Source organism: Dromaius novaehollandiae, chromosome 9 (genome assembly GCF_036370855.1).
Source record: "Dromaius novaehollandiae isolate bDroNov1 chromosome 9, bDroNov1.hap1, whole genome shotgun sequence".
NCBI lineage: Eukaryota > Metazoa > Chordata > Aves > Casuariiformes > Dromaiidae > Dromaius > Dromaius novaehollandiae.
The window spans coordinates 12,996,239-13,011,266 of NC_088106.1; the positions used below are offsets into that span (position 1 = coordinate 12,996,239).

The window sequence follows — 15,028 nt, forward strand, 5'->3', positions numbered from 1 at the left end:
CACTAGCAAAACAAAGTAGATATATAGGTAGTAAGAAAAATGAAGCTAGAGCCACTGTCAAATACATAAGAACTGCCTATAAATGTCACCTGAACTGTTAGAAAGAGGTTGTTAACCGGACCTTACATATAAGGCTCATGGGAGGCATAAATGTCACACCACTGCTATGGTCTTGGTTGCTTATTACCCCCACTTCTTAAGTAGCTAGCACCCTTCTAGGTACTCCCAATAAAACCTTGGTTCATCACTGAACCCAGTACGTACATCATTACTGGCATTCTTCAGCTGGTTCAGCAAATAGTCAATGATGTCCCCGCCATGGTTAGCATGAATGAGACCCAAGGCATAGAGGCCTCCACCTTCCTGGTAGGCTGACCCTGGGGAGGTGTCCTTGGGTAGATATGTTGCCATTAGCTGTAGTGCTTCTTTTTCATGACCCTGTATGTCCGGTGTCCAGCAGGAAGGGAAGATACAGCGAAGTGAAAGGTGAAAAAACAGTGGATACAAATGCTTTGCTGTAATATTTAAACAGGTCAGGAAAAAACACATTATAGCCATCGCTTTCTACATCAGGCCTCCACAAAACCTAAAGTTCAGCCTTTCAGTGCTGCATGGTCAGCAAAGAACCCTTCTTAACATTTTATTCCCCCCAGTACATGACTATGCACAAGTCACTTGGTCATTGGTATAAAGCAGGACAAATTTGGACATAAGCTACATTGTTTCATTTGCTAGGGCACTTTAAAGAGCCTAGGCACACAGGCGATTACAAAGGCTTCCAACTATTTTAGAGCAGCTTTAAATATACCTTCCCTATGAATTAATTTGAAAGAAAATGACTGCTGCTGTCAAAAATTTCTGAAATTTATTACAGTGAGGAGTTTGGTACTGTTACACAGCCAGGAAATACACTTACAGAATACCCATCTGCAATTATTAATAGCTAGAAGCCATCAACCCTTTGCAACTTGCAAAGAAAAGGAAACGGAGCTAGAAAAGGGAAAAAAAAGGAAAAAGAGCTAGGAAAAAGACCAAGGAAAAGAGATGTCTGCTCTGATGCCACAGTAGTGGGGGGGGGAAAAAAATTCCAGCTTTCCACTAAGCTATGCTAACTTGCTTCTAGTTCAAAGCCTTCTAACCAAGACCAAAGTGAGAAGCTGTCAATCAGGGTTGGATTAAAGATACATAAATCCATTCAGCAAGAATCACTTCCCACTCAGTAGCCCCCATAGGTGTTTTGTTCACCAGTGTAAAAGGCATAGCAGGGATGCATCAGCTAAATTGCACTTATTTGTAAGCTCTTGAGTTCTGATTAAATGCAGTTGCAGGCTCTCTCCTTAGTCATGTTTTCCTACAACCTTTTTTTACCATCACCAAAACGTGCATTAAATTATGCAGATATCAGACGAAACAGACTTGATACAGACTGTTCTTTAGCACAAGGACACAAACTATTTTTACAGTTGTGCCTTGTAACAGACTAGGTTAACTTCAATGCAGGTGCCGTTCATAATCCCTGCCTCGATGTTTTCAGTGTTCTCAAGTCAAAAATTTAGACTGAACAAAGGAGAATGAATGCATCATTACCTTGTGTATGACACCCAAGCTGGCAGTAGCAGTAAACTTAGCCCAGTTAGTGGCCCTGGCCAGCCACTCCAAATTGTCTCTGGAAGAAAAAAAGAGAGATTAACTCAAGTTTTTCATACAGCCCACCCCTCCCCCTTGCAAGCAACATTCCACAGCACAAAGGACTACGTTCAAACCAGAATATAGCTACAAAAGCAAGAATGCTAACCCCCTTTCCACTTTGTACCTCCCTACCCTTCAGCAGCCCTGATATTGGGCTGGTAGTAGTAAAGTTGCTACATATCGGAGATCACACTGAAGGATGGAAAACGAGTGCTCACTATGCAGCCTACTAACTCTGTTTCGAGCTCTGCAGAAGCTCAAGAGCACTGGGTCCCTTCCTCAACTCCCTCGTAAATTCAGTCCTGCCCTGCCACTTTTGAGAGTCAGTCAGCAACAGGCACTGTCAGTCTCTACCAGAAAAGATGCACCATCATCTCAGAAGTTCTCCAACTAGCAAAAGAGGAAAACAAAAAAATTCAGATATCCCCTCTCCAACTGCTCATGTGGTTAGCATTCAAATAAAACCAATTTATGAGGCTAGAGAAAAAGAAACAACTCCAGCCTCTTCCTCCCTCTGACCTCCACATTAGTTTTCAGATCTTTTGCTCACTGTTCTCTAACCCCATCAGAGATTTGCAACCACCCTTTTGGAAATACCAAGCTAAGTAGGGCAACAATGTTGTTCAAACATCTCTAAATGACATTGGCGCTGCCTTGCCATAGATTTACCTAAGGAACTGGTCACTGGTTGTACCACAATGCATAAAGGAGTTTGCTATAACCGTTGCTGTATGACACACGGAGTTCCTCACCGCATCCTGAAAGAACAAAACCAATCAATATCACCAGCCTGCAGGAGACAAGCCTCAGGTTGCTTAACCTCCTCACCAGTACACTAGAAAAATGGGTTGTAATTACCTTCAATTTAACCAGCAATTTCCCTTTAATCAGAGTTAATGGATTGTTAATACATTCTAATACATCTTCAACCCATCTTTCCAGTGCAAACTAAACATTTGTATAAGTTTCTGTCAGAGGCACCATTACTTCAGCTGCAGCTTAGCTGGAGAACTCCTTTCTGGTTCCCAGAACTGAGCACAGAAGAGCATGTGCTGCCAACAACCTTTTCAAGCTATCCCTGGAACACTCTGCAGAATCAGTCCCAATTTCCAATACACTTTAAAAAAGAGCCTCCTGAAAGAAATGAACCCACTGACAGCCACCCCTTATCATTTTTGCTGATAGCGTGCATCACATTTCACATAAACAATTATTAGAAACCACAGGGGAATTTTTTTTGGCTTAAAGGAAAGAGCAAGGATCAAAGATTTAGCACACAGGGCTACCCAAGAGCATGCCCAAAGCTGGGAGATGTGTCTAATTTACCCATAAGTTTTCATTTGACTATCCCCGAGTAACATTTTCCAAAACAACACCAGTTGCTCAAGTCACTAACACTACCTACATTACAATATCCCATCAGTTCTGTCTTCAGTGTGGAAATACTGGCCTCTGAGCACACATCAAGTTCAAGTTTTAAACATTAATTTATCACGACCAAAAGGCAGATTTTGGTCATCAAGACTCAGGGATGCTGTGCTAAGACATAAAATGATGTCCTATAATGAAAGCAGTGAGGTCAATACAAACACAGATGACTCAGATGAATCCAAGACGATCAGATTTACAAAGGCTCTTACCTTTGTGTTTTTGAGGATCATGAGGTCTGTATTGTTGTTTCGTATTAAAAACTGCAGATGTAACTCGATGGCCATTTCCCCACTTAAAATTTTAATCATTTTTGAGATCTGGTCCTTAGGCTCTGGATTCTTCACATGCAAACAAAAGGAGACAAAGAAACATGAGAACCCAGCTAAAGCTCTGTTAATATGCAGTTCTTAAGAAATCACCCTGGTATGTTCCCATCACATTCCAAAATCTGACAGGTTTGGGGACTAAAGGGACATTGTTTCTTCCCCTGCTGCACAAGCCCAAATCTCCCAGATAATCAAGTCCCTTTATGCACAAGAGCATGGATGGGAGAAGAGAATCTTTAAGAAATGTATCCTTTACTGAAAGCAAAAGGATACGAGTGACATCTGATATTCAGCAGGCTGCTATGTTCAATCTTACAGAGAAGATGAGTCTCCTGCAAGAGGTAACCAGTTTTATAAATATGAACCTCTCTTTCCTTTGAAGTCTTATGAAGAGCACCACCAAAGCACAACACTTTGCATGACCATGCTGACCTGCAGCAGCTTCTTGTGAGCTAACAGCTTTAGAACAGTGGCTAGTAGAACTAGGAATCTCTAACGTGCTCATCTTCCAGAGCTCTTTGAGAAAGCTTCCATTTTTCCCGCCACAGAGTAGTTTCCACAGTTCAAGTCCCAGCACAGGTGTCTTTCTGAATAGGGTGAAAAGTATCTTGCAGCTCTTTTCTTGCCATTAATTTAAAGAGACTATCTGAGCATGACCAGTTTAGCCCTTAAGCTTATCTCCTCAATTCTTTCCTTGTGGCTAGCATTCTGAATTGGGGGAAAGCTCAGGAATGTTTCTGGCCACAAAGATCATTTTATGTCCCTTGGCATTGTCCCAGCAATGCCAATGCAGCAGAAATTGATTCAAAACATCCTGATCCCTACAAAAGCACTGGTTACAGGTTCCTTGATGTGGCAAGAAACTTTACCCCCTTGTTTTTCTTGCAGAACATAATTTCAAGCAAACACTTCTGTTTGCTTAAAAAGAACAAAGTTTTACTTAAGGGCAATATTTTAAGCGAATAAGAATTACTCAAAAATTCCCAAGTCTAGTTGCACACATACACTCTGGGGAAAAAGCAAACACCTCTGGCTTGGGTTTTATTTCCCTCTCTGGTAGCATTTCCTTTCCTCAACATTAGAAGCATCAGAATTACTTTAGCTATTCTGTATGCTGAAATGCAATTGTACGTGCATGTTGAAGGTGAACCTGCTTTCTCCGATGCTTAGTAAAGGAAATTAAACAAAATGATTTTAACCAGCTGGCCCAGGAATGCAACAACCATGCAAGACAGAGGCTATACTTTCCTCCTTCACGGAAAAGAAGCTTCCTTATTTCAGCATCCCCTCCTGCCATTCCTGGAGAACAGCATCAGCCCTATCCTCCAGAACTACAGATGGATTTCAGAAGAAGAAAAAACCATCAAGCTGATCCATCAGCTAAGGGTCTCAGCAGCAGTCAAATTTTAGGCCCTTTCTTCTGTGGCGAATTACTTATTTCAGCATCAATAAATAGCAAACAAACAAGCCAGATCCTTCTGTTTTGCTCCCTTTTTCTGGGCTCAGTAATATCTGCTGAAATCTACCCCCTTCCCACTCTCCTCTAATTTTCAGTGTGTGAGCTGTTGGACTTCTAGACTGTCAGTTGTTTGGTCCTCTGAGATCATCTGTCACCTTGCCTCCAAGCAAGACAGAAGTGGAACTCCATTTCTCATAAGCTGACCCCATCCTAACCCTGGAGATTCAAGCAGAGCGCATAAGAACTAAGCAAGGCTCATCTTGGTAATGGCACTCACAATTTCCGCAGACTTCCCCGCACAACTGCTTCCTGGCTTCTCTTCTGCTTCCATAGCATCACTGAAATAAAATGAAAACAGAAAATGTAACCCAGTTCACCACTCATAACTAACCAAGCACTGTAATTGTGGCTGAATACTGTTCAAAAAGAGTAGCCTAGACTTGTTTCCTGACTGAAAGCAAGAGGACTTTGACAGTACAAGGGCTGACTATTTGGATGTCACTGCCGAAAACCAAACTCCTCCATAAATCGGTTTTCCGGGGACTGGAAGACAAAGGCCAGGAAAACCCCACCTTCTAACTCTATCTAGAGGGGCGAAACAGGGATGATTGTAGGGAACAAACAAGCAGAGACAGATGAGAAAACAGGATCAACAACTAAGCAGTAAAGAACTATATCCTCACTCAAAAGCCTTGAGCTCACCCCTATCAGGCTGGATGCAAGCACGTTGAAACGGAAACCAAGAGCATTAAGCTGCTGTTTGCACCTTGTCCTAATGCTGATTTATAAATTATTTTATGCCTTCACTTTTATTTCACTAAGACGGAGAGAGGAGAATGCTTGCTTTTGAATCAGTAATCCAGGAAAAGCAAAAGCATTTATAACCAGTTCCTCATAGCTGCGTAAGTCCTTACTTACATTTAGCCAGCCTTGATCGAGGTGGCATTCCCCACCACACACTATCAAAGAGGGTGCAGGGGCCAGGTTGCATACAGTCATGACAGCTCTGAAGAGTGAAGAGCAATGGGAGCACAAACTTCTTCCACAGTGCCCTCAAGTTAGGCATGAGCCTTAGCCTGGAGTGGCCAACCCTCTGAAAACAGAGGTTTATAACAAAACTATCTATGCCAATTACTTGTAAGTAGCCAAGAGAAGAAAAAGCGATGGAATGGTTAATGCCAGCTTTAGGTATGGTTTTCTTACCTCTATGATGTCAAATCAAACCTGCACATAGCTGCAATGAGCAGTTTGTTTGAAATCACTCACTCCTTAGCTCTCCTAGTTGCTGCAAAGAGCACAGAACATCAGTGTTCCCAAGCAACTCACACTACAGCTTAATGAGTTACTGCTCATTAGCTGAGCCACAGTAACTGCATGACTGCACCACACCTGCCTCAACTGCAAAGGAAAATGCATTATTTTAAACAATAGTGGATTCTGGTAATATACAATTTTGCCCTGAGTAAATAGCACATCTTGTCTATTAGCCTGGCTTAAATGAAGGGAAGTAACTCAATTGCTTGCAACAGGGTGTTCATACACAGAGCAGGCAGCTCCATCAGAGCGGGACTGTAACTGAACGATTACGCCTCTTCTCAGGCCAGTGTTCCCACCTGTCTTTCTCTGGTCCAGGGATAGTACCAGTGTTGGTGGATCCAGGCACAGAGGCAATGGGAGTTCCCACAGTGCGGAGATTCTGGATCACAGAAGACAAGAACTGCTGGCTAGCACTTTCATACAGATCAAAGCAAATTTGATAGGCCATAAGAAGGTTGTCTTCCTTCACCAGCTTTTCTAAGATGTCACTCACAGCCTGTGGGTCATCCAGGAATATCAGGCACTGAGGGAGAGGAGGGAAGAAAAAAAGGAAAACAAAACAAAATAACAGAACAGGAAAAGATATTAGATACTTCAGAATGAAAAAGCAGTAATACCTGAGGCTACACTCCATTTCTCCATTCCCTTATCTCCTGCTCCCATGGAACATTAATTCACAGAAAGAATGAAAAAGTCTCTCTCACTCATAGAAGATACCAAGAATCTTCAAAGAGTTTTCAGAGGTCACTTTAAAAATGAGACTAAATATTAAAAATTCAAGACTCTTACAGTCTTTGAATGCATTTCTGTCTCTATAAATTGACTAAGTGTGCAGTATTTCTCTTTTTCATGCTAATCTCCTTTCATTATATGTTTGGAGCACGCAACCAGGAAAAGATATTTCATTTAACTGAATGAAAATCAGAGACCAGGTAAATGTTGAGTCAAATACACCTAAAGAAGAGTAATTCTTGATCAAGTTTTAAACAGTAAACTGAGAAGTTTACCTGGCACACATTGATGAAGTCTGGTTTCTCCAGATTCATGTAGATTTTAACTAGAACTCTCAAGACTTTATTACGGAACTGCTTATTCTGCATCAAAGACATACAGAGCTTCAAGCTGTAGGCTAGCATCCCAGGAACATCATTCTGAAATGAAATTAAAGGATATCAAGTTTAGATTTGGACTGACAGCTGATATTCAGAAATTAAAATAAAGCTATCTCCTTTCCATTTAATCAGGAAGAGCAAAAGATATGCATATATACAACTTCACAGTTTTACTTTTTCTTTTCAGAAAAACTCACAGGCAGGTGTATTGTGGCTTAAAGAAGAAAAATCTACAGGGTCAATATTCAATTCAGTAACCAAATCTTCAATTAAGACCCAAAACATGAAAAAGATTCATTTAAAAATCCAGTACCTCTTTCTCCGTGCCTTCACCTTTCTTGCTAGTATAACCATCTTGAATGCAGTGAAATTCACTGCATTAATATAAAACATCAACAAAATGAACCATGCATCAAAAGTAGATCCCCAGCACACCTATTTCTTGCTAGAAACAGAAACACATCTGACCACTAGACTTGGAAAAGATAATTTGAAAAAAGGGATTTAAAATGAACAAAAAAAAAAAAAAAAAATCAGTAAATGCACAGGACAACAAACAGAACAGAGAATGCAGGATGGTGGCTTTACGATAAGCACTCTCATAATACAGAAATAGGAGACATCCAAGAATACTGGAAAGCTGAAAAGTGGTAAAGTTTAAAGGATTTGAACTATGAAGCGTGGCATGTTGGAATACTGCAGCATAACAAGATAACACACCTGCTTAACTGCTGCAGGTGACTACAGGCATGCTCCTACTACAGTTCAATGGTAACATGACTTACCTTAAACTCTCAGTGAAAGGGGCTAAAGCTAAGTTGCACTGCCTTCCTATTAGGGCAGCTAAGACTGCACATAGTCACATTTACTGAAAGTTAGAGCAGCTCACCCAAGTAATGGAGGGGTTAGGGAGGTTGGTTTTTGTTTTTCACCTTCCATAACTGGATCACTTATATAGCCCTAGGAATCCCTTCTCACACTGAACTAGAGCAGATGACAGACACAACAAAACAAAACAGCTGTACTTGCATTAGGTCAGACCTAAGTCTGTCTAGCCCCATATCTCTGCTAGTAGTCAATACCTAAAGAACAGGGAACTTAGCCAGGCTTCCTGAGAATATTCTCCTAGCAACCTGTAGCTCAGGGATTTCTTAAAGCTAGGGGTCTCTCTTTGTACTTGACAGCCCTCAGTGGCTTTGCCTTCCATGAACAAGTTGAATGCCCCCCCCCTTTTTTTTTAAACTGTATAGGTAAACACTGCCCACCCCTAAATTTAATCTTTTATTTTCCCACACAAAACAGGGCAAGTTTCAGAGCAACATGGATCTCCCACTTCACTTCCCGACCTACACCTGCAAGAGACTAGCTAGATGCACCTCCTGCCTCTTGCACCTACCGATTCAAGGATGGTTTTCTCAAAGATATCCAGCCTGCGTGTCTCTAGAGCAATGCCAATGGCCTGCTTGTACTTGTGGTCATCCAAGCATCGCTGGAACATTTTGTTCACAATCCCTTCTAGCCTCTCATCAACAGGTTTCTTCTCCCCTTCTGGCAGCTCGGCATTCTCCACACACTGCTTGGTATAGTGGTCAATACATTTTGCTAAAAAGACATTAAAAATATAGAAAAAAATTTCAACTTCCGAGATGTTTACAGTTTTTTGCACAGGTTGCAAAAGTGCCAGAGACCAGTGAGGAACAAAAATAAGCAGTCACTGCATAAAATACTTAGATGACTATGTATGCAGGCAAAACCAACAATTCAATCACTGAGGTTTTGTCAAATATCCATCTTTCTAGATATTGAAGTCACCTGATTCAGTAAAAGATCACAGTATCTACAGACTTACCTAGACACTTATATCTCTCTCAGAAACAATCCCGTTTTAAAACAATTGCCCAGATTTTCTACTTAAAATTCAATCATAGCCAGCACAAATTTATTCTGAAACTATGATAAATTGGTGCTCACCATACCCTTCACATGAAGGGACTATTATACATACTATACCATTATACATACACAAGCATTCTCCCAGCAAATACAGCATATATGAAGCTACAGAAAGGTGGAGCGCAAGAAGCATTTGTGTAGTCAAAGATATAAATAATAGTAGAAGATATTTATATTATCCCCTAACAAACTCTGATTTTAGTGCTGGAAACAAACAGATATTTTTAAAATAGAATCGGGGCATGATCTCTGTTCAAGTGGCAGGATATTTTAAATAAATGAGGAAACACTAGTAGACTTCCCAGATCCACTGAAAGCACTAGCTGGGGAGACTGACGGTCAGCCCAAGTCCATCATACCACATAAAGGGCAAGTAATATCAGATGCGACTTCTAAAAAACATTCGACCTATATAGGCATTCAGCGGAAGACATGCTATTTTGTTCAGGGGAAATAAAAAAAAATTGTCCCCTTCACTCCCTCAGCCAGCCATGCAGCTACTCTTGCTAACTGATTATTTCCAAGGTTAGGCTGACATTGGCAATGACATTAGAGCACAAATGAGAGAAGGGACAACACATGAGCAAGGCAATTTCAGTTGCTATTAGCAACTCACAATGGAAAAAAAGTTAAAAATAGGAAAAGTTTGCCAGAACTCCTAAGTCAGCTCTATTACAAAATCTCAAAGCACGGGGAAACAAAGCAACACTAAACTGGAAAAAAGCAGCTGCAGCATCAATTTAAATAAATACACAAAGAGGAATTTGGAGAAAAGTAGTTAAAATAATAGGAATGGGAAAGTTACAGTAGTTTTGACAATATGAGAGCTTTTCTTCTGCAGCAACTATTATTTACCAATGATCGTCTCCACGTATTCCGAGTTGTCGTTGACATTGAAGAGGTCACCTGCTCCCAAGGCATAGTTCAGGGATTCTTCAAAAGCTCCCAGGTGGTAAAACACTTTGGAAGCAACTAAAGCAGCAAACTGCCGGCTCCGAAAACCCTCATCTTCATAGAGAACTTCACTGAAAAGGAGAAAGGAAAGAACATCAACTGTGTGCTCCATTCTCTTCAAGGCCACAGGACAGCTTGATTCAACGTGCATCTTTGAGACTACAGACCACTTAAATTAGTGCTTTCTGGAAAACATGGAGCTGGATACTGTACTAGCCAGCATCATGCAGTCAGAACTACTTCTACTTCATATCTCTCATTCTTTTTATTTCTGCAGAGTGTGCTGCTTAAGTGTCTTTTCTTACATTTTGTCCACTGACTCGGAGATTTCTGCCCAGAAGTCATTGACAACAGCATTCAGCTTGTGAAGAGCAAACTCCTGCAGAAAATAATAAAAAGTTATTTTACATAAAAAGCTGCAATTATTAGCTTTTCTCATTAAAAATGAGCCCACCTAAGACTAATAAGATAAACACTGTCCCTCTTAAAGAGCAAATTCTACTTGAAAAGCTCTTTGCAAGCATTCACTACTCTTTGCAACCCCCTTGCAAAAAAGGAAAGGACTGCTCATTTAACAGGTAAGAAAGAACCCTTCTCACGGTCTCTCTCTCATGACTGACTGGCTACAACACCTGATAGTCGAGATTCCTTAAAATACAGAGTCTTCACGGCAACCTTGGCATAGCACACAAGAACTCTTTGGCCTGTGGTCTGCACTAGCCAATATGATTTAGCATCTTGCACATAGCGCTTTAGCAGATGAACGATATCTGGACTAGAATCATTCACACGTAACCAGTTCAGAGCAGAGGCAGGGCTCATTCAGATCTATCCTCCTCTACGTCTGCTTTCAAGCAGAACAGAATTAGGGAACTACAGATACTACAAGATGCATCTCTCCCTCCTAAAACACACTATGTTAACTGTGGTCAAATGACTATCATCAGTACAGTGACACTTTGGAGGTGGGTGGTATGGTCCTATGGATTCATACACTCTGTGGACTGTAAAGTTTCTATTGCTGTTTTCTTCTCTTACCACTAATGCACTTTTAAGTGAAAACCATGACTTTGATTATTTTGTTTTACATATCTAGTTACGCTAAAAACTTGGGGTTTTTTTGGCTTTGAATTTCACAGTCAAAATGCAGCCTCTGGAACACATGCAAGTAACAAAGCCCCACTACCATCAGAGAACTGGGAACTTCAGGCAGTAGAGATCTTAACATGTGAAGCTCCGGTTTGACCCATGTTCAAAATAAGAAAGTTTGCCATCTGTTATCAAGTTACTTAAGCCTTTCCTTTCACCTTTCAGGGTGGATGGGATGTGAAGCCAACCTGTTGCTGTCCAATCATTACAAACTCTCAGCCTAGTACATTTGCTGTTATTTGGTCCCAGATGTAATCAGAAGCACTGAGCTTACCTTGAGCTGTGGCTCCTCTTCATCCAGAAGAGAGATAATTCCAGCTGCAAAACAAGATCGTTATTTATTTTGGATTCTCTCTGTTTCAGAAGCGAACATGTGATTCAGCCCAAAAACAACACAGCATGGAAGAAAGCTGTTTCTGCAATGCTGGTTTAAAATCTTCAGTATTAAAAGTCAACGATCAGATCGAATCTTGTATTAAAAAGGAACATAAAACAACTCAGAGGTTACAGCTGTGAAGGTGCACTCTTTCTAAAAGATGGTCCTTATTAGAGGAAGATATATTAGACAGGAACTCAAAAGAAAGTTCCTCTTTACCCTGGAGAAAAGAAGGTCAAAGCATCCTAACTCCTTTTCACACCAAGGAGACAGGCTTCATATCTCCCAGCTTTACCAAGACTTCTGACACTGTTCCACCAAATGCTGATACAAACAGCTGAAGAAACAACAGTCTAACTGAAATAACTAGAAGAGGGACCCAGTTATCTGGAAAGCTGTATCTGAGGAAGGGTTATAGATGGTTCATTGATAAACTGAAAGGATGCAACCAAAAGGGGGAAAGAGGATGTGCCCAAAATCCTACCCAATCCATTGCTTTTAGTTTTTCACCCGTTATACAGATCTATGAACTTTTTTAGTCTGCAGAAGACATCAAACCAGAAGGGCCAGCAAGCCTACTGGAGAACAGAATTGGGATTTTAAGAGACCTTGACAAATTGGGGTAGGAAGCGCATGCGTGGAGGGAGAGTCTGTAAAAATAAACAAAACAACCTCCCCTCCCCGCCCCACACACACGATAAAATTCAAAAAGGAGAGGGCACAGTCCGAAACTAAAACATACAAACACAGAAAAGACTTACTGATACAGTGGATTAGGATGAAACGTGATCATAATATCACGTGGCTACAGCGGGAGGCAGAGACCCAAACGTCACGCTGAGATGCATGAGTGTTCCCTGGCAGGTATATGAAGCAATCCCTCGCTCTGTTTGGCGCTGATAACCCTGAGCCTGACTGCCATGTCCAGTGCTGGGCACCACGTTTTAAGACAGTTAGCAAACTAGAGCATCCAGAGCAGAGCGAAAAGAGTGAGGAGATCTAGCAATCAGGGCTTATAAAGGTTGACCAGAGGATTTGTAACTGCTTAGTCCAGTGAAACCTGAGAGAATTACAGAGTTCATACATGTATAGGGCAGTTACCAGGAGAAAGAGAATAACCTGATCACCCTGGCAGATATGAACAGCCATAGTAGTAAGAGGCTTGATTTGGAGCTTCAGAGATTGAGGTTTGACAGTAGGAAGTTTTCTGACAGTAAGGTCAAGTTAATCATTTTGCCTAAAGATGTTGTGGAATCTCCGTTATCAGAGATTTTTGAAAACCACGTTAGACACACACCTGTCAGAAACAGCCAGAGAAGCACTGAAGCAACCCTTGGGTAGAGAAGGTAGATTCAGGAACCCCACAGTGCTCCTTCCAACTATTTCCTGGAACTATACTCCTATGTTATGATTTTTATAAGCTCCTGCATTTACCTGATCCGTGAAGAAGAACTCTCACTCCCCTTCAACACACTGCTCCTACCTTTTCAAAAGGATTTCTAGTTATTTTCAGTTAAAATAAGACTTAAACCTAAGATGAAGCGGTCAGAAAGAGAAAGCTACTCACTGACCCCTACTCTCTGCACTCCTTTTCTCACAAAGCCACAATCATAGTCAAACACCAACTTCCATTCTGAGTAGTTCTGGAAATGCTTCTCACATTTTCCTTAGACTAGGAAGCTCTCAGTAGACCTCATCCAGAGACAGTGTTTACCCTCTCATCCCTCACACGATTCCTTAGCCTGGACTTATGTTGGCTTTTCCTCTGCGACACACTTGCATTTCTAACCCCCTCCAATGTCCAAGTCTGCAGCTTCTCCCTTTCTCCCTGCAGGACCTCCTGATCCCTACTGCCTGCTGCTTTATGCTCCTTCAGCCTAAGTCGCCCTAAACATTTCATCCCTTCAACTCCCAGCGGCGGCACAGGCGCACCCCCGCTCGCCAGGGGACCGGCTCTCGCCGGGCTCCCGCCGCCGCGGGATGCTCTCGCAGAGCCCGGCCGAGGCCCGCGCCAGGGAGCCGCTCCGGCGCCACCCCCCGGGGCGAAGCTCCGTGCCCCGTCCCGGCGGCGAGCCCGGCTCAGCCGGTTCCGGGGGACGGGCCGGCACCGGGCAGCCCCACTCCTGCCCCTGCCCCTGCCCCCACCCCGCGGCGGCGACTGGGACTCGAGCCTCCAGTCGGGGCGAGCGGCTCGGCGGCGGCGCAGCCGGGGGCGGAGGGTGACGGGCCGCCGCCGCGGAGGGCTGCGGCCGGCGCCCCGCGGCCTGCGGTGGTGCCCAGTCACGGCCCTGACTCAGCGAAACGCCGGCGGGCAGCGCGGCGCCGCTCACTCACCGGCCGAGGTGATCATGGTGCCGGCCGGCCCGCGGGAGGAGCTGCGGTCGGGTCGGTGCCGGCCCGCTCCGGCTCGCTGCGGTGCCGGTGCCGCCGCTGCCGCCGTCCGGGGTCCGCGCCGCGCCGCCGCCGCTCCGCCGCCGCCCGGCCCGGAAGTGCCGCGCAGGGCCCCTTCCGGCGGGGCCCCGCGCCTCCCGGGGCAGGTGCCCGACGCGATCGCCTGCTCAGGAAGACGCCGCGGGGGCGCCGGGAACGGGCCGGGGCGGCTCTGGGCGCGCCGAGACGCGGGGGGGCCGGCGGGGCCTCGCGGGCCGCGAAAGCGTTCAGGCGGGGCGGGGGCAGCACTGCCCCCCCCCGGCGCCGGGGACCTCACAGCCCCGTCCCCCCCACACCTCACACACACCCCACTGAGACCCCCACACCCCCCACTGACACCCCCACACCTCACATACACCTCACACATACACCCCCACCCCACTGACACCCCCACACTTCACACACACTTCACACACACCCACACACCCCACTGACACCCCCACACCTCACCCCGCCACACACCCCACTGACACCGACACTTCACATACCCCTCATATACACACACACACTGACATCCCGACACCTCACACCCACCTCACACCCCTGACACCCCCACACACACTTCACACACCCCCACATCCCGCTGACACCCTGACATTTCACACACACCTCACACACACACACCCCACTGACACCCCTACACCTCACACACTCCTCACATCCCACTGACACCTTGACACCTCACACACACACCCCACCCCACTGACACCCCGACACTTCGCACACACCTCACACTCGCGGACACCCCACACACACCTCACATGCAACCGCGCACCCCTGGCCTCCCCAGGTGCCCGGGCTGCCAAGGGGCACGAAGCCTTTCAGGCTCCTG

At 44.3% G+C, this 15,028-nt stretch overlaps 1 protein-coding gene across 1 annotated transcript in view; it reads right to left on the reverse strand.

The window, feature by feature from the left end:
- The window catches only part of PSMD1 (proteasome 26S subunit, non-ATPase 1), an 81,917-nt gene extending 67,623 nt beyond the window's left edge, over nt 1-14,294 (reverse strand). Inside the window, exons 1-12 of the mRNA XM_064516751.1 lie at nt 14,101-14,294; nt 11,665-11,708; nt 10,547-10,620; nt 10,143-10,312; nt 8,731-8,936; nt 7,230-7,373; nt 6,519-6,745; nt 5,183-5,243; nt 3,330-3,458; nt 2,359-2,447; nt 1,588-1,666; nt 265-438 (exon numbers count right to left, since the gene is read on the reverse strand). Coding sequence (XP_064372821.1) covers nt 265-438; nt 1,588-1,666; nt 2,359-2,447; nt 3,330-3,458; nt 5,183-5,243; nt 6,519-6,745; nt 7,230-7,373; nt 8,731-8,936; nt 10,143-10,312; nt 10,547-10,620; nt 11,665-11,708; nt 14,101-14,116 — 1,413 coding nt within the window. The 5' untranslated portion in view covers nt 14,117-14,294. The remainder of the gene's footprint in view (nt 1-264; nt 439-1,587; nt 1,667-2,358; nt 2,448-3,329; nt 3,459-5,182; nt 5,244-6,518; nt 6,746-7,229; nt 7,374-8,730; nt 8,937-10,142; nt 10,313-10,546; nt 10,621-11,664; nt 11,709-14,100) is intronic.
- Nucleotides 14,295-15,028: the final 734 nt, after the last annotated feature.